Genomic DNA, 18,506 nt, shown 5'->3' on the forward strand with positions numbered 1-18,506 from the left:
CTAGCACATAGTAGGCACTCAGCCAATATGTGATTGACTAACTGATACACTGCTGGCATAAGACAATGTGGGGCTTACTCTGCATAGAGGTCGTATCTGGGAAAACTTTAGGAAGGAGATGCTTGTGTTGGATTTTAATGGATGATTCGTCCCCTACCTGGTGGATAAAATGAGAGAGGGAGGAAGAGCAGGTAAGTGTGAAACAGCAAACTGTGTTCCCAGGGTGTGTGCAGCCTGGGCTACGGGCTGCTGTGGGAGGTGAGGTTGGAGAATTAGGCCATGCAGACCCTGTCGGGCCTTGTGAGCCTTCCTATGGAGTCTGAACTTGATCCTCCAGGCAGTGGGAAGCCATTGGAGGCATGCAAGGAACACAAGCAAATCTGTAAATGAGAAACACAGTAATGCAGTTCAGTCAGTGGAGAGGTCCCATATGTGCAATTAATTTCCAGAATATGCTTTCTTATTAAAAACTGGTTTAACTCTGCATTTCAGTCTGCCAGTGTATCCTCAGACTCTGTGAGGTTCCCAGGAACAATAAAGACACCTCCTTAGCTATTAAAGGAGAATATAATAAAGAAAGTTTCCTTTTCATTCTGAGCTACAACAACTATCAAGGTTAATTTTCCCTACCATGGGTAAAATGGTTTCTTATTTGCCTAAAGTAATTCTATCTCAGAGTAAGAATCACATCTCAGAATTTAGGAGGAATCAATGGTTACTTGCAGAATGGCAGTCCAGATACCTGGTGAACTGAGTCTCCCAATGGTGTTTCCTTCCCCACTGTGGAGAAGGTAATTCAGATAAATAAGTGGTCTAGTCATGACATTTTCTGCAAATAATTAAACACGACACTTCTTTTGGCTTGGTTTACTTTTTAAAGGCAAAGTCCACTCTGATTTGCAAATTGTTCCAATTACATTGGTGTCATGCATTTTGTGCAGCCTTTAGAGTACCCGTTGCTAAGTCAGTGGTTGGTGGGAGCTCTTTTTAACTACCCAGAGGCATATTCTCAAATTCATTTCAGAATAATAAGATGTTTAAATATTTATCTTTTTCCAATAACTGGATAGGCCTAGGCTCTTCATTTTAATAAATTCTGTTCAAATAATATTGAGTCACGGCTTAGAATATACTGGCACTGAATTTCCCTTATGGTAATGATATTCACATTAGAGACCCACATTTTAGCCCTAGCTCTGCCACTAACCCTCGACTTTGGGCAAATCGCATGACCACTCGTGAATTCCTTTTGATAATTTTGAAGTTTTCATTCTAGCTCTAAAATTTTGAGTATGTCTTAAGAGCTCTGATTAGTACAAGAAAGTAGAAATGAAATAGTTACAGAACTACAAATTGTGGCTGGAGAAATTGACATTTATGATGTGTAGCTATTCCTTGTCAGTAACTCCAAGCAGTCAGAAACAGTCTTATTTTAGAAGAAATATAAAATCTTTATATAGATACACTTATTTATTCAACAAATATTTATTGAAGACCCATTATATGCCAGGCTGGGAATTCAATGACAAAAAAAGAGAAAAAATTCCCAGTCTCCACAAGTCAAGCTGAGAAAGCAGACAATTTTAGACAAGAAATGACAATCAACCAGAATAAGTATTATCATGCGATGCTGGCTGTGATGACAAAACACACAGCTCAGATCTGTCCTGGGCTACAAGTCCAGGAAGGCTTCCCTGCTGATATACTGTCTAAACTGAGACTATTCACGCCTGTGGCTTTTATTTGGGAAACCATATTGAATAGAGCATGCAATGAAAATATTTATTTGTCCCAGGCCCACACTAAGAGTTTAAGACTAAAAGAGCTTATGAAGAGGAATTTGAGTACATCTCATAAATGCCCACACTCCCAAGTTTTTATTGATCATTTGATCATAAATCTACTGACTCACAAGGGGATTCTTCTCTTGAATCACAAGGTATGGGTAATAACATTATTATTTAAGAAATAATCATTCCTTGTCTTTCTATATCTAAGATCCTTCACAGCTGATCAAAGGCTATTTAATAGGTGTATAGAAGGGTTCCAGAATGATTTATTGATTGATGATGGGTTTTAATGTTTCAGTCTTTTCTCATCTTTCATCTCTCTTTATCCCAATATTTGCAGGACAGGAATTATACTGAGCTGTTGTTTGACTTCAGAGTATGGAAAGTCCCCTCTATAAAAGATGTCATGTTTCCAGGATGGATCTGATTGCAAATATTCTGTCTTGTGGCCAACACAATTATGTTCAAATTCATCATACCATGAGTTATGAGATTTGGTTTGGAAATATAGTCACCATATGTTACAGACACATGTGAACAGGGTAAGAAGGTTCACTCCTTTCAAGCGTCCAGGAGATCCTATGCCATACCAAAGGAGAATCATAAAGAGATTAAATATTTTGAACTTAAAATTAATCCATGCTGGCAGAGCTTCAAGATGGTGGAGGAGTAAGACGTGGAGATCACCTTTCTCCCCACAAATACATCAAAAATACATCTACATGTGGAACAGCACCTACAGAACACCTACTGAATGCTGGCAGAAGACCTCAGGCTTCCCAAAAGGCAAGAAACTCCCCCACGTACCTGGGTGGGGCAAAAGAAAAAAGAAAAATCAGAGACAAAAGAATAGGGACGGGACCTGCACCTGGGAGAGAGCTGTGAAGGAGGAAATGTTTCCAAACACTAAGAAGCCCCTTCACTGGCAGAGATGGGGGGTGGCGGGGGAGAAGCTTCGGAGCCATGGAGTAGAGCGCAGCAACAGGGGTGCTGAGGGAAAAGTGGAGAGATTCCCGCATAGAGGATCAGTGCCGACCAGCACTCACCAGCCCGAGACGCTTGTCTGCTCACCCCCCAGGGTGGGTAGGGACTGGAAGCTGAGGCTCCAGCTTTGGAGGTCAGACCCCAGGGAAAGGACTGGGCTTGACTGCGTGAACACAGCCTGAAGGGGGCTAGTGCACCACAGCTAGCCAGGAGGGAGTCTGGGAAAAAGTCTGGACTTGCCTAAGAGGCAAAAGACCATTGTTTTGGGGTGCGTGAGGAGAGGGGATTAAGAGCACTTCTTAAAGGAGCTCCAGAGACGGGCACGAGCTGCGGCTATCAGCGTGGACCCCAGAGATGGGCACGACATGCTAAGGCTGCTGCTGCAGCCACCAAGAAGCCTGTGCACAAGCACAGGTCACCATCCACACCTCCCCTCCCGGGAGCCTGTGCCGCCCACCACTGCCAGGGTCCCGGGATCCAGGGACAACTTCCCCAGGAGAACGCACGGCGCGCCTCTGGCTGTTGCAATGACACACTGGCCTCTGCTGCCTCAGGCTCGCCCCACATTCTGTACCTCTCCCTCCCCGTGGCCTGAGTGAGCCAGAGCCCCCGAATCAACTGCTACTTTAAACCCATCCTGTCTGGGCAGGGAGCAGACGCCCTCAGATGACCTACGTGCAGAGGCGGGGGCTAATCCAAAGCTGAACCCCAGAGGCTGTGCGAACAAAGAAGGGAAAGGGAAATCTCTCCCAGCAGCCTCAGGACCAGCAGATTAAATCTCCACAGTCAAACTGATGTACGCTTCATCTGTGGAATTCCTGAATAGACAACGAATCATCTGAAATTGAGGAGGTGGACTTTGGGAGCAACTGTAGACTCTGGGTTTGCTTTCTGCATCTAATTTGTTTCTGGTTTTATGTTTATCTTAGTTTAGTATTTAGAGCTTATTATGATTGGTAGATTTGTTTATTGATTTGGTTGCTCTCTTCCTTTTTTTTTCCTAATATATATATATTTTTCCTTTTTCTCCTTTTGTGACTGTGTATGTGTATGCTTCTTTGTGTGATTTTGTCTGCATAGCTTTGCTTTTACTATTTGTCCTAGGGTTCTGTTGGTCTGGGGGTTTTTTTTGTATAGTTTTTAGCACTTCTTATCATTGGTGGATTTGTTTTTTGGTTTGGTTGCACTCTCATTCTTTTTATTACTTTTTAATTATTTTTAATTTTTTAATTTAATAACTTTATTTTATTTTATTTATTTTACTTTCTTGATTTCTTTCTTTATTTTTCTCCCTTTTCTTCTGAGCCATGTGGCTGACAGAGTCTTGGTGCTCCAGCCAAGTGTCAGGCCTGAGCCTCTGAGTTGGCAGAGCCGAGTTCAGGACATTGGTCCAGCAGAGACCTCCCAGCCCAACATAATATCAAATGGCAAAAGCTCTCTCAGAGATCTCCATCTCAACGCTAAGACCCAGCTCCACTCAACGACCAGCAAGCTACAGTGCTTGATACCCTATGCCAAACAGCGAGCAAGAGAGGAAAACAACACCATCCATTAGCAGAGAGGCTGCCTAAAATCATAATAAGTTCACAGACACACCAAAACACAGCCCTTGATGCTGTCCTGCCCACAAGAAAGGCAAGATCCAGCCTCATCCACCAGAACACAGGCACCAGTCCCCTCCACCAGGAAGCCTACGCAACCCACTGAACCAACCTTACCCACTGGGGGTAGACATCAAAAACAACGGGAACTACGAACCTGCAGACTACAGAAAGGACACCCCAAACACAGTAAGTTAAGCAAAATGAGAAGACAGAGAAACACACAGCACATGAAGGAGCAAGGTAAAAACCCATCAGACCAAACAAATGGAGAGGAAATAGGCAGTCTACCTGAAAAAGAATTCAGAGTAATGATAGTAAAGATGATCCAAAATCTTGGAAATAGAATGGAAAAAATACAAGAAACGTTTAACAAAGACCTAGAAAAACTAGACAGCAAACAAACAATGATGAACAACACAATAAATGAAATTAAAAATTCTCTAGGAGGAATCAATAGTGGGATAACTGAGGCAGAAGAACGGATAAGCGACCTGGAAGATAAAATAGTGGAAATAACTACTGCAGAGCAGAATAAAGAAAAAAGAATGAAAAGAATTGAGGACAGTCTCAGAGACCTCTGGGACAACATTAAACGCACCAATTTAGAATTATAGGGGTCCCAGAAGAAGAAGAGAAAAAGAAAGGGACTGAGAAATATTTGAAGAGATTATAGTTGAAAACTTCCCCAATATGGGAAAGGAAATAGTCAATCAACTCCAGGAAGCGCAGAGAGTCCCATATAGTATAAATCCAAGGAGAAACACACCAAGACACATATTAATCAAACTATCCAAAATTAAATACAAAGAAAAAATATTAAAAGCAGCAAGGGAAAAGCAACAAATAACATACAAGGGAATCCCCATAAGGTTAACAGCTGATCTTTCAGCAGAAACTCTGCAAGCCAGAAGGGAGTGGCAGGCCATATTTAAAGTGATAAAAGAGAAAAACCTACATCCAAGATTACTCTATCCAGCAAGGATCTCATTCAGATTCGATGGGGAAATTAAAACATTTACAGACAAGCAAAAGCTAAGAGAATTCAGCACCATCAAACCAGCTTTACAACAAATCCTACAGAAACTTCTCTAGGAATGAAAGACAAGAGAAGGAAAAGACCTATAATACCAAGGCCAAAACAATTAAGAAAATGGTAATAGGAACACACATATGGATAACTACCTTAAGTGTAAATGGATTAAATCCTCCAACCAAAAGACATAGACTGGCTGAATGGATACAAAAACAAGTCCCATATATATGTTGTCTACAAGAGACCCACTTCAGACCTAGGGACACATACAGATTGAAAGTGAGGGGATGGAAAAAGATATTCCACGTAAATGGAAATCAAAAGAAAGCTGGAGTAGCAATTCTCATATCAGACAAAATAGACTTTAAAATATAGACTACTACAAGAGGCAAAGAAGGACACTACATAATGATTAAGGGATCAATCCAAGAAGAAGATATAACAAATGTAAATATTTATGCACCCAACATAGGAGCACCTCAATACATAAGACAAATGCTAACAGGCAAAAAAGGGCAAATCGACAGCAACACAATCATAGTAGGGGACTTTAATACCCCAATTTCACCAATGGACAGCTCATCCAAAATGAAAATAAATAAGGAAACACAAGCTTTAAATGACACATGGAACAATATGGACTTAACTGAAAATTAAAGGACATTCCATCCAAAAACAACAGAATACACTTTCTTGTCAAGTTCTCATGGAACATTCTCCAGGATACATAATATCTTGGGTCACAAATCAAGCCTTGGTAAATTTAATAAAATTGAAATTGTATCAAGTATCTTTTCTGACCACAATGCTATGAGACTAGATATCAATTACAGGAAAAAAATCTGTAAAAAAAAAAAACACATGGAGGCTAATCAATACACTACTAAATAACCAAGAGATCACTGAAGAAATCAAAGAGAAAATTTAAAAATACCTATAAACAAATGACAATGAAAACACGACAGCCCAAAACCTACGGATGCAGCAAAAGCAGTTCTAAGAGGGAAGTTTATAGCAATACAATCCTACCTCAAGAAACAAGAACTGTCTCAAATAAACAACCTAACCTTACACCTAAAGCAATTAGAGAACGAAGAAAACAAAAAACCCAAAGTCAGCAGAAGGAAAGAAATCATAAAGATCAGATCAGAAATAAATAAAACTAAAAGCTGGTTCTTTGAGAAGATAAACCAAATTGATAAACCATTAGCCAGACTCATCAAGAAAATAAGGGAGAAGATTCAAATCAATAGAATTAGAAATGAAATAGGAGAGGTAGCATAAGATCATAAGAGATTATTACAAGCAACTATATGTAAACTATATGTAAATCAAATGGACAACCTGGAAGAAATGGACAAATTCTTAGAAAAGCACAACCTCCCAAGACTGAACCAGGAAGAAATAGAAAATATAAACAGACCAATCACAAGCACTGAAATTGAAACTGTGATAAAAAATCTTCCAACAAACAAAAGCCCAGGACCAGATGGCTTCACAGGTGAATTCTATCAAACATTTCGAGAAGATCTATCACCTACCTTCTCAAACTCTTCCAAAATATAGCAGAGGGAGGAACACTCCCAAACTCATTCTATGAGGCCAATATCACCCTGATACCAAAACCAGACAAAGATGTAATGCAAAAAAAGGAAAACTATAGACCAATATCACTGATGAATATAGATGCAAAAATCCTCAACAAAATACTAGCAAACAGAATCCAACAGCACATTAAAAGTATCATACACCATGATCAAGTAGGGTTTATCCCAGGAATGCAAGATTCTTCAATATATGCAAATCAATCAATGTGATACACCATATTAACAAACTGAAGAATAAAAACCATATGATCATCTCAATAGGTGCAGAAAAAGCTTTTGACAAAATTCAACACCCATTTATGATAAAAACTCTCCTGAAACTAGGCATAGAGAGAAATTACCTCAACATAATAAAGGTATATGACATAATAATATGACAAACCCACAGCCAACATCATTTTCAATGGTGAAAAACTGAAAGCATTTCCACTAAGATCCAGAAGAAGACAAGGTTGCCCACTCTCACCACTATTATTCAACACACTTTTGGAAGTTTTAGCCACAGCAATCAGAGACAGCAAAGAAATAAAAGGAATCCAAATCAGAAAAGAAGAAATAAAACTGTCACTGTTTGCAGATGACATGATACTATACATAGAGAATCCCAAAGATGCTACCAGAAAACTACTAGAGGTAATCAATGAATTTGGTAAAGTAGCAGGTTATAAAATTAATGCACAGAAATCTCTTTCATTCCTATACACGAATGATGGAAAATCTGAAATAGAAATTAAGGAAACACTCGTATTTACCATTGCAACAAAAAGAATAAAATACCTAGGAATAAACCCACCCAAGGAGACAAAAGACCTGTATGCAGAAAGCTATAAGACACTGATGAAAGAAATTAAAGATGATACAAACAGATGGAGAGATATACCATGTTCTTGGATTGGAAGAAGCAACACTGTGAAAATGACTATACTACCCAAAGCAATCTGCAGATTCAGTGCAATCCCTATCAAACTACCAATGGCATTTTTCACAGAGCTAGAACCAAAAATGTCACAATTTGTATGCAAACACATAGCCGAAGCAATATTGAGAAAGAAAAACGGAGCTAGAGGAATCAGGTTCCTGGACTTCAGACTATACTACAAAGCTACAGTAATCAAGACAGTATGGTACTGGCACAAAAACAGAAATATAGATTAATGGAACAGAATAGAAAGCCCAGAGATAAACCCACAAACATGTGGTCACCTTATCTTTGATAAAGGAGGCAAGAATATACAATGGAGAAAAGACAGCCTCTTCAATAAGTGGTGCTGGGAAAACTGGACAGCTACATATAAAATAATGAAATTAGAACACTCCCTAACACCATACACAAAAATAAACTCAAAATGGATTGAAGACCTAAATGTAAGGCCAGACACTATAAAACTCTTAGAGGAAAACATAGGCAGAACACTCTGTGACATACATCACAGCAAGATCCTTTTTGAACCACCTCCTAGAGAAATGGAAATAAAAACAAAAATAAACAAATGGGACCTAATGGATCTTAAAAGCTTTTGCACAGGAAAGGAAACCATAAACAAGTCGAAAAGACAACCCTCAGAATGGGAGAAATTATTTGCAAATGAAACAACTGACAAAGGATTAATCTCCAAAATATACAGGCAGCTTATACAGCTCAATATCAAAAAAAAAACAACGCAATCCAAAAATGGGCAGAAGGCCTAAATAGAAATTTCTCTGAAGAAGATATACAGATTGCCAACAAACACATGAAAGGATGCTCAACATCACTAATCATTAGAGGAATGCAAATCAAAACTGCAAAGAGGTCTCACCTCACACCAGTCAGAATGGCCATCATCAAAAATCTACAAACAATAAATGCTGGAGAGGGTGTGGAGAAAAGGAAACCCTCTTGCACTGTTGGTGGGAATGTAAATTGATACAGCCACTATTGAGAACAGTATGGAGGTTCCTTAAAAAACTAAAACTACCATATGAGTAAAACCATAATTCAAAAAGAGTCATGTACCACAATGTTTCTGCAGTTCTATTTACAATAGGCAGAACATGGAAGCGACCTAACTATCCATTGACAGATGAATGGATAAAGAAGATGTGGCACATATACACAATGGAATATTACTCAGGCATAAAAAGAAATGAAATTGAGTTATTTGTAGTGAGGTGGATGGACCTAGAGTCTGTCATACAGAGTGAAGTAAGTCAGAAAGAGAAAAACAAATACTGTATGCTAACACATATATATGGAATCTAAAAAAAAAAAAAATGTTCTGAAGAATGTAGGGGCAGGAAAGGAATAAAGATGCAGATTTAGAGAATGGACTTGAAGACATGGCGAGGGGGAAGGGTAAGCTGGGACGAAGTGAGAGAGTGCCATGGACATTATATACACTACTAACTGTAAAATAGATAGCTAGTGGGAAACAGCACATAGCACAGGGAGATCAGCTCAGTGCTTTGTGTCCACGTAGAGGGGTGGGATAGGGAGGGTGGGAGGGAGACTCAAGAGGGAGGAGATATGGGGATCTATGTTTATGTATAGCTGATTCACTTTGTTATACAGTGGAAACTAACACACATTGTAAAGCAATTATACTCCAATAAAGATGTAAAAAAAAAAAGAAAGAAAGCACAATATCCCAGCAATTACAGATTTTCCTTTAGGACACATATTTTATGTTAGGACACATCCTCTGTAAACAGTCAAACAGCATCACCCTGCTAATGAGTAGAAAACAGATCAAATCATCCTAATCTGTTCTTGGCAAATTAAGTCTAAGTGCAGACGGAACTTTCCACTGTGACTCTACACACGTTTGTCACTGAATCTGACTTTTCCAAAACATCTCTAAGTGGGAATGCTTGGGCTTGACGTTAATCGCTCTTTGACTTGAAATAGCTCTTTTTCTAATAACTCCTTTTCACAACCAATGAGAGAAAGGAAGCCAGAAGGAAGCTATATATTTAAAACGGCTAATGAATAATAGAATTTTAGTTTGAAAGTTTTATAACTTCTAAGGTAACAACAGTATCTAACGTACTTTATAGATGAGAAAGATCACAGAAATTGCCCCCTTTTTAGTGTCCGTGCCTTGATGTACTGTTTCTTGGTTTCATATTATTATTCAGGACTTGCTTTATTATTTAATCTTTCTTGCTTCTTTGTCTTTTCTTTCCAATTAGATCAAAGGTTCTTTGAGGGCAGGGACTGTGTTCTTCTTCCAGGATACCCTGGAATTTTGCAACTATCAGGCCTTCAATGAATATTTACTAAGGGCTATGAGTAGTTCAAAAACCCAGAAACAAATTAGCTACAGAACTACACACTGTGATGATTAAAAACGTTTCAAATGATGATTCTCAAACTTTAACGTGCACAAGAACCATAAGGGAAGACTATTAAAATGGTAGATTCCCAAATCTCATTCCCAAAGACTCTTATGTTTCAAATCATTTCCTATTATCATTATTAGGAGGAGAAGGAGTAAATCAACTTTAGGAAAGATGAGACATACCGGGGCCTGGGACTGCACTGATGTGTCTTGCAGAGAAAGGACTTGACATAAGGTAAGGCAGCTTTGTCCTTCTTCAGGGATACCCCACCCCCAATACACCCTGTGTTCTTCTTTCTTTCCATAAATACTTATTGTGTGCCCACCAATGGCCAAGTATTAGGGCCTGGATTTAAACTGGTCAACAAGATGTATCAAATGCTTTGATATCAGAGCACTTAGATTCTACTTGGGGGGATGGCAGACAAGAGACAAGTAAACTTTAAGATTATTTCAGATATTGTTAAGTATTATAAGGAAAATAAAACAGGCTGGTATGATAGAGAATGACTCGTGAGAAGGGGGTTATTTAAAGAGTGTGGTACACAAGAAGATGATATGTGATCTGAGGACTAAATGACCATAAGGAATCAACCATGCAAAAGATCTTGAGTGAGAGCTTTCCAGGGAGATGAAACAGCAAGTGCAAAGGTCCTGAGGCAGAATGAGTGTCCGAGGATCAGCAAGAAGGCCAGAATGCCTGAAACTTGAGAGGGAGCTAGGTCAGACCATCTGCTAGGTACAATCTGGGCTTTGGCACAAAAGTATCTTGGGATTACTCCTGTGGGAAGGTGGAGAAATACTCCTGGTTTCAGAATTAAGGAAGGTTAACTATTCAGTAAATGTTAAAATAGTTTAACTTTTCCAGTTAAAAACACCCACGTTATTGGAACTCTTCTCCCATAAAAAACAGTTCATTTCATGATTCCATTTGGTTGATGCTTTGTGATAACACAGTTTTGTCATCACTGGCAGATTACATTTTGTAATACTTGAGCACTGAAAATAAGTTCACTTTAAATTTCTTTGAGATCCAAATTATTTATCATTCATTGGATGCCTCAAATATTATACAACAGGGTCTAATAAATGGTGTAAACTTATATTTGAGAATGTATATACCTCTCTAAAGGAAGAATTCTTAAGCCATAATTTCAACATAAGTTATATGGCATATACCTTTATTTCCGGTTTTGAATTACTTTTCAACTCTTGCATTAACTTGTCTTATCATTCCAACTGGACATCTACCAATTAAGAGTAATAGTACTATTACCTCTAAGCAGTTTGGTTTTGTCTGAATAACTGAGTGCTTAAGGAAAGAAAGAACCAAGGGCAAGCATGTCACCGGTACGTGTAAAATCCATTCTTGGAGACTACTACCGAAGCGAGGAGATAGCAGCTCAGCTTCAGGCCCCATGATCACTGCTCTTTCATAAGCCACCTAAGAAGAGTGCAAGCCAGGTGACAAGTGGGCCTTCTGTGAAAGGGCTCCGGTCCACTGGAAATGGGAATCAGCTCACAGTTTCATTTCACAGGGTCCACCAGATGGCAAATGACTTTATCTACCCGGAGCCAACCCAGACTGAACACATAATGGGCTTCATGCCCCCTTCCACTCTGCTGGGAGACTGGGAGCTTTCCTCTGAGGGTTGCTTGATTTAGTGAGTGTGTGTGTGTGTGTGTGTGTGTGTGTGTGCGCATGTGTGTTTTAGTTTGATTATACATTATGCTGCAGTTCTAAAGGCAGAAGTTTCTCCAAGCCATGAAGATTGACTTCTTTGCTTAGATCTGGAAGATCTGATTAGAAATCAATGGCTTCCAAAATCGGGGACCAGGAAATGGCAGGATGCAGATACAGTAGCTGCAGTGACAGACATGTAACGAGATGGAAATGAGTTGGTGGAATATTTGTGGGAAAAGGTCAGGGGAAGGATTGGGAATGAAGAGAAAAAAATCTACCTAAGAGAAAATGAAATGGTTTCATTATCACAAGAAACTCCAAGTAGCCTTCACTTACTTAGTCATACTGGAATTACAATTTCCGCTAGCATCGTTTGTGAAAGAGGAAGCAGGGAATACGACCATGGAAAGTGATATTTTAAGCTTCAACACATATTGCTCATCACTGGCTTGACTTACAGCATGTCTTTCAACAAAAGCACATAGTGATTTAATCTCAACAGTAATTCAGTCTGCAGCATATGAGACAAGACTATCATTGCAGACAGGCGGTAATTTGTGAAATTCAGGTGCTGGGGTTCAGGACCACCTGTTGAATTTAACCTTGGAGTTATAATGTTAATGCCATCATGTAACTGAACAAAAACACTACATATTTATCAGACTTTGGGACCTCTAGCCATGGAGATGTGAACGTTTTCCTAAATGGTATCTGTAACTCTCTCCAGATTCAGTAAATCAATGGCCAATTGAAAGTCTGTTGGAATTCTGATTCAATATGCAGCAGCATATGGCTTGGTGGTCATCACATTCAGCATATCCTATAATTTTTCTATAGCTTGATGTGAGAGTGGGACAAAAAAGCAATCAGAGTATCATCTGGCAACATAAGAAGAATAGAAAAGCTTTCATTATCATCCCCTGTGTTAACTGGAAAAAAAACATCTTAGTAATAGTCTAACGATTGATTTCTACCTCTGCTTAAGCAAGACTATAGGAAGATCCCAAGTAAACCTAAACAGCAATTTTGGGAGAAGACATAAACGTTTTACACGTGCACCTTCAGATAGCCATTGGAAATGAAACTGCCCAACTTCCGGCCGGTTAAATAGTAGCAGTAAAGTGACTACATTCTGAGCAGAAGTTTACATTTCCTTCAGTGGAACAATTGAAATAATGCCTAAAAAGAAGGCATAGATTTTAATATTTGCATTTGTTCCTTTGCTTGAGGTAGGGTAAGCTTTGTTGAACCCTTTGGGTATGGAAGTTTGTGAGAGGTTGGTTTTCTATGAAAGAATTTCATTGGTATTATCTGCTAAGACCTTCCTGGTCACATTTTTAATTCTCTGCTAAGAATTCCAAGGTCTTCCACACATATGTATCATTCACATAACACTTCACAGTTTACAAAACCCTTCACTACAGATTATCTCAATTTCTCATACAGAGTTCCCACATTCCTTCCCCAAAAGGGCTGTTCTTCATTTTAATGAAATAAGGCTCTGACACATTGAAAATGGAATCCAACATATTTGTGTGAATAAACACTGTTTTGAAAAAGAAGATGAGGGCATCATATTTTGACTTAGGCTATCAATATTCTTAGCTGGTGTCTGTCCGGCAGGAGAGCACAGGAAGGGAAGTATTAGCAATATCTTCCTAAAGGCAGATCAAAGCTTACAGCAAATTTACCTTTTGACAGCCCTGTTAACCAAAGCTTCACAAGTGCTAGATAGCCATTTCCACTAAACAATAGCCATGAAAAGCCACCATGTTCAATATATTCATTATAAACACATAAACACCACATCCCTCCACAGTGGGAAGTCAATGCACAAACTCTTCTAGAACTCCAGCCCTTATGGGTTGCTTGCACATGCAGATACAAAATATGTAATCAATCAACAACTTAAAGAGAAAACAGAAGCTTGTGAAAACAGAAATTGTGAAACTGATGGCCCTCTCTACTTTTGATTTAAGATCTACCACCAGCACCCTCCCCAGTAAATCACTTCCTAATGACATCTCTCCCTCTTTTCTGCTTCCGTGAATTCTTCCCAGTGCAAGTTCCACTTTTTCAGAGAAACTTTCCTTGATCCTAGCCGGGCAGAGATCTTTCCCATCTCTGTACTCCAACAGTAATAACTGTTTATATCCAGTATTTCCTATACATTTATATCTACTGTCTATCTCTCTGTCTCTCTGTCATCTATCCATCCATCCACATTTCACGGTATGTTGTTTTCCCACAGGCATTCAAAGATCCCTAAAGGCTGCGTCCTGCCTTAAATTCTTTTGCATCCTCCAAAATCCTTAGCATTATCCATTGCACAAGTGAGTAGAAGTATTTTGATTGCCACTTAAAAAAAGTTTGACTTTTTCATGCATGGTTAGAACCATCTTTTCACACAAAAGGAGCACCTGCTAAATATTACTTTGGTTCACAACCATACAACCTAGTAATACAAAAAGCAGGATAGCTGGGTGGTTTCAAGAAATCCTCTAGCTTTATAGGGCATATACAGAATGGAATTGTGTTTTAATAAAAATATATTAGCAGCTTCAAATAATGGGGAATACATTTAAACTGTATTAAAATATCTTTTCAGAATCAGGAAACTTGATTAGGATTCTCCCAGAGGCTTCACACACTGAAACGAGAGATTTATTATTCCAGGGAAAGAAGGCTCAATTTCTTAAAAATTCACCTTATTAATTATTATCCAAGCCATGCAGCGGCTTCCCGGAAGGCAGAGGAAAATAGGCCCTCAACGGTGAGTTTCAAGCCAATGGAAGCTGAGTTTGTGCCTCAAGCCTTCCGCGCTTGCCTGGGCACCTCTCCCCAGGGCTGTAGTAATTTAGCCCAGAGCATCCGAAGCAGAGATCAGATAGGAGTCTGCGAGCCTGAGCTGCGGCCGCGGACTGGCTGCTACTCAGCCTCCGGTTCCCTGTCGGAGGTAAGCTCGGGCTGGTACACGCGCCATTCCCGGGTCTCCTCCCACTAGGGCGCGACTTGGCTGCCAAACCCGAGGCTTCAGGAGCCCTGCACCCAGCGATAGCTGCAATTCTGGGGATGAGGCGGTTCTAATTCCAGGGACAGTTCCTGTTAGGAAATTAGGCTTTGGGGTGCACCCATCTCATCCCTATTCCCGGAAAAACTTTGCTTCCTTCTCCAAATAGAAATTCACACCAAGTAGGAACTATCTTGTCCCACCCCAGCGGGTCCACTCGCACTTCCAGCCTCTGAATGGCACCTACTCACGGCGCCTCCCAACCCCGGGGAAGGGGGCAAGCTCAGGTGTGCGGGATCCCCAGGCTGGGTGGCGGGAAGGCTGGCGAGCAAGCTGTCACCTTGTGGTCCGCCACGCCAAGGTATCCGTCCAGTGGCCGCGGTCCCGCGGGGGCCTCGGGTTGCGGCGGGGGGCTGCCGGTCGCCGCTGCCTGCTGCTTCTGCGGGGGCCGCTCCTTCTGGCCGCCTAGGCTGCTGTACACGAGCAACAAGCTGGTGCACATGGTGGTGAGCGCTAAACACACTGCCAGACCATGGCGCTGCGGGAGAGCGGGAGAGAGCACAGGAGAGTCGCTGAGCGCCGACCCGGGAGGAGCGCGCCCGGCAGGGACTCCGGCGCGACGGTCAGACGGGCGGGGGCAGCGGGGGTAGCCCGGGTCCCACCTTGGCAGCACGCAGCCCGGTAGAGGAGGCACCGTCGCCCCGCGTACGGCAGGGCATGCTCCCCGCGCGTCGCTGCTCTGGGCCGCCGCCGCCTCCCACATCCCTCGGCAGAGGACAGGTGGTGCGTGGCGCCCGGCTACGCGAAGAAGAGCACGCCGGCGGCGGGGGCAGGGGTGGGCTCACACTTTGGGAGGGGGCCCTCTGCCCCAGCTCGGCTTTGGAATGTCTAGCTTCTCCTTTCTGGACCCGTGGGGCTCTACCTTGGCGATCCTTGCAAGTTTGAAATCCGACAAGGAAACCCAGAAAGTCTGCAAAGGTCCCCCCTTCCCGCCCCTCTTAGTTTTTTGCCAGGCTGTTTCGTTAGGGCATACCCATCCCCGAGCAAGGCGCCCATCACTCCAAGGTTTCTCTAGCTCTCCGCTGGCCGCTCGGAACTCCCGCCGGAGATCCAGGAGCCCAGCAACCCGAGTTTCCATTCGGGCTCTGGGATTCCGAGCCAGGCTGAAGCGAGGAATCGGGAGTGGACGCGGAGCAGGTGGAAAGTTGTCCCTTTGTAACGGGCGACCTCGCAGCGCAGGGTCAGGCACCCCGGAGCTCTCCCGTGCGCCCCGGGGACGCTGCGCCCGGGGGTCCCGCCTCTGCCCAGAGGAGTTATAACAAATGACTCACCACCAGGGTCTTCATTTTGGGCACCTCTTTTGTGCGGAATCCTCAGGCACACGCGTCCGGGGCCACTTTTTCTTGGAGGATTTCCATCGTGGGTGATGGGGCGGAAACGGCTCTGATTTTCGCCGGGCCTCCAGCCGCGGCTGAGTGAGCAGGAAAGCCGCGGGACCCAGGAAGAGCCGCTGTTGCAGAGATTAGAGACAGAATTGAAGCTGAACCGGACCCTCGTAGTCTCTCAGCGATCTACACAACTGCCGCCTGCCGGGTCCTAAAGCCCTCTGCATTCCCCCCTTCCCGCCCCCAAATAATCATCTTTTCAGCCGAGTAGAATTGCTGGGGCGAGAGAGTTAACCGTGCCCATATACCCACCTCTTGGTCCGAAGGCTTATTTATCTTTTATGAAGTCATCAAGTAAAAGGGAAGGAGAACCCTATTGGATTCTGAACATGATAGCCGTTTGAAAATTTACAAACTACGATTTCTGTTCTGTGATTTTGATAAAAACAAGTCAACACCCCAAATGTCAATAGCTCTATTTATAGCATTTGCGTTTATGTTCATAGCGTGGAGGAATCTGTCACGAAATAATTTTTTCAAAGAAATTATTGTTTCAGTTTTCCAATTGTAAGCTTTCTGATATTCTCTTCCCCTTAATTTTACTTTTTAAATCGAGTTATTCTCATGCAATCTTTATATCCTCATTTTCATCGAAATTATTTCATTCATTACTTGTTTTAAATATTACAGTTTATTTTTCTATCAGAACCTTGAGGTTCCTAGTGTTCATCTAAATGATATAAAAGTGTTAAGAACATTCAGCACATCATATCCACAGGATTAACTGGACCTGCAGATTCTGCCTAATTTAAATGAAAGATTTCTGGCTGCTAGAGCTAAAACTGCTTACTGTTTATTTTGTAAGAATCCTAAGGCCTTTGGTGCTCTCCTGTGTTGGTCTATTGCACTGACAGTATATAATTTCACATTCAGAACTTAAATTATTTTTTTTTAAATCATTTGCTTTTTCTTGGGAAATTCACATCCATAGCTTGTTTTAAGCATACTCTCCCTCCTCCCACCCTGCGTTGAATTACACACGGCATTTGTTAAATGTCTAATTTAGTTTAAAACATATTTCTTGTGAAATTGCTCAGCCAGCGAAAATAGTTGTCTTAATGTATTACTTAACACCTCACCTGTAGCAGCGTAATGTTAAAGATTACGTTAAGATGGAAATGATCAGCAGGCCAACTGAACCATAGGCACAATAAGAGATTTCTCAAGGCCAAAAAAGGCATTACAACCCTTTTTTAATCTTCACTAATCCATTGCTGGACCAATGATAAAACAGGAACTATTTTTAACTTATGAGGCATCCTTCTATACCCAGTATTAAGAAAGTTAAAATTAATTGGTGCAACAATGACTATCAATGCAATGTGTTTGGGGGAAAGTGAGAAACATATGGGATTCAGCCTTTCAAGGAAAAACAAAAAAATCCAAACACTGTCCAACATTGCCAGCCTTGAAGCTATTTATTCAATTTGTGCTTTAGGCATGAATAGTACCAGTTAGGGCAGAAAACGCAGCAGCCAGAAGAGAATCTTATTGGGTCTTGGCAATTCTTTATTGGATGGTTGCACTTGACACTCAAATTAGGGAAACAAAGGACCAACTAGATGAATCATTGCAAGCAGATTATCTGTGTTTCTCCAGGGCTCCTTTTGAGATGCTACTAGTGGTAGCTTCTGCAGTTTTCAGAATCATTCCCCTTCTATCTATTAAGTTGCCCAGTGACCAATAAAACACTTCTAATATGTTTTGCCATGCCAAACAGAGCCATCATATTTATGATTTAAGCTCATGGCAGCATGTTGGACATCCATTACACAGTATGTCTGACCAACTTCATTAAGCTTATGCTTTTTTTTTTTTTTTTACCTCCTGGGATAGCGGTTAGTGAGTAGCTAGATCTACTTATGAAATGACCAGGGTAAATTTGAAAAATGTAATTCTGAAGTTGATTTGAATAGTTTCAAGGTCTCTGGCTTTCAAATATTTGATTAGATTGATGCAATGGTTTTAGGCACTCTGGCCTGAGAGCCAGATGAACAAGGGGGAGTGGAGAAGGGCAGGTAAAACAAGT

General features: G+C 41.2%; 1 protein-coding gene across 1 annotated transcript in view; it reads right to left on the reverse strand.

Annotated features, from left to right (window-relative positions):
• ST6GALNAC5 (ST6 N-acetylgalactosaminide alpha-2,6-sialyltransferase 5) overlaps positions 1–16,624 on the reverse strand; it is a 174,204-nt gene extending 157,580 nt beyond the window's left edge. Inside the window, exons 1-2 of the mRNA XM_004279946.3 lie at positions 16,364–16,624; positions 15,373–15,570 (exon numbers count right to left, since the gene is read on the reverse strand). Of these exons, the coding sequence (XP_004279994.1) occupies positions 15,373–15,570; positions 16,364–16,378 (213 nt within the window). The 5' untranslated portion in view covers positions 16,379–16,624. The remainder of the gene's footprint in view (positions 1–15,372; positions 15,571–16,363) is intronic.
• Positions 16,625–18,506: the final 1,882 nt, after the last annotated feature.

This window comes from Orcinus orca, chromosome 1 (genome assembly GCF_937001465.1).
Source record: "Orcinus orca chromosome 1, mOrcOrc1.1, whole genome shotgun sequence".
NCBI classification, from domain to species: domain Eukaryota; kingdom Metazoa; phylum Chordata; class Mammalia; order Artiodactyla; family Delphinidae; genus Orcinus; species Orcinus orca.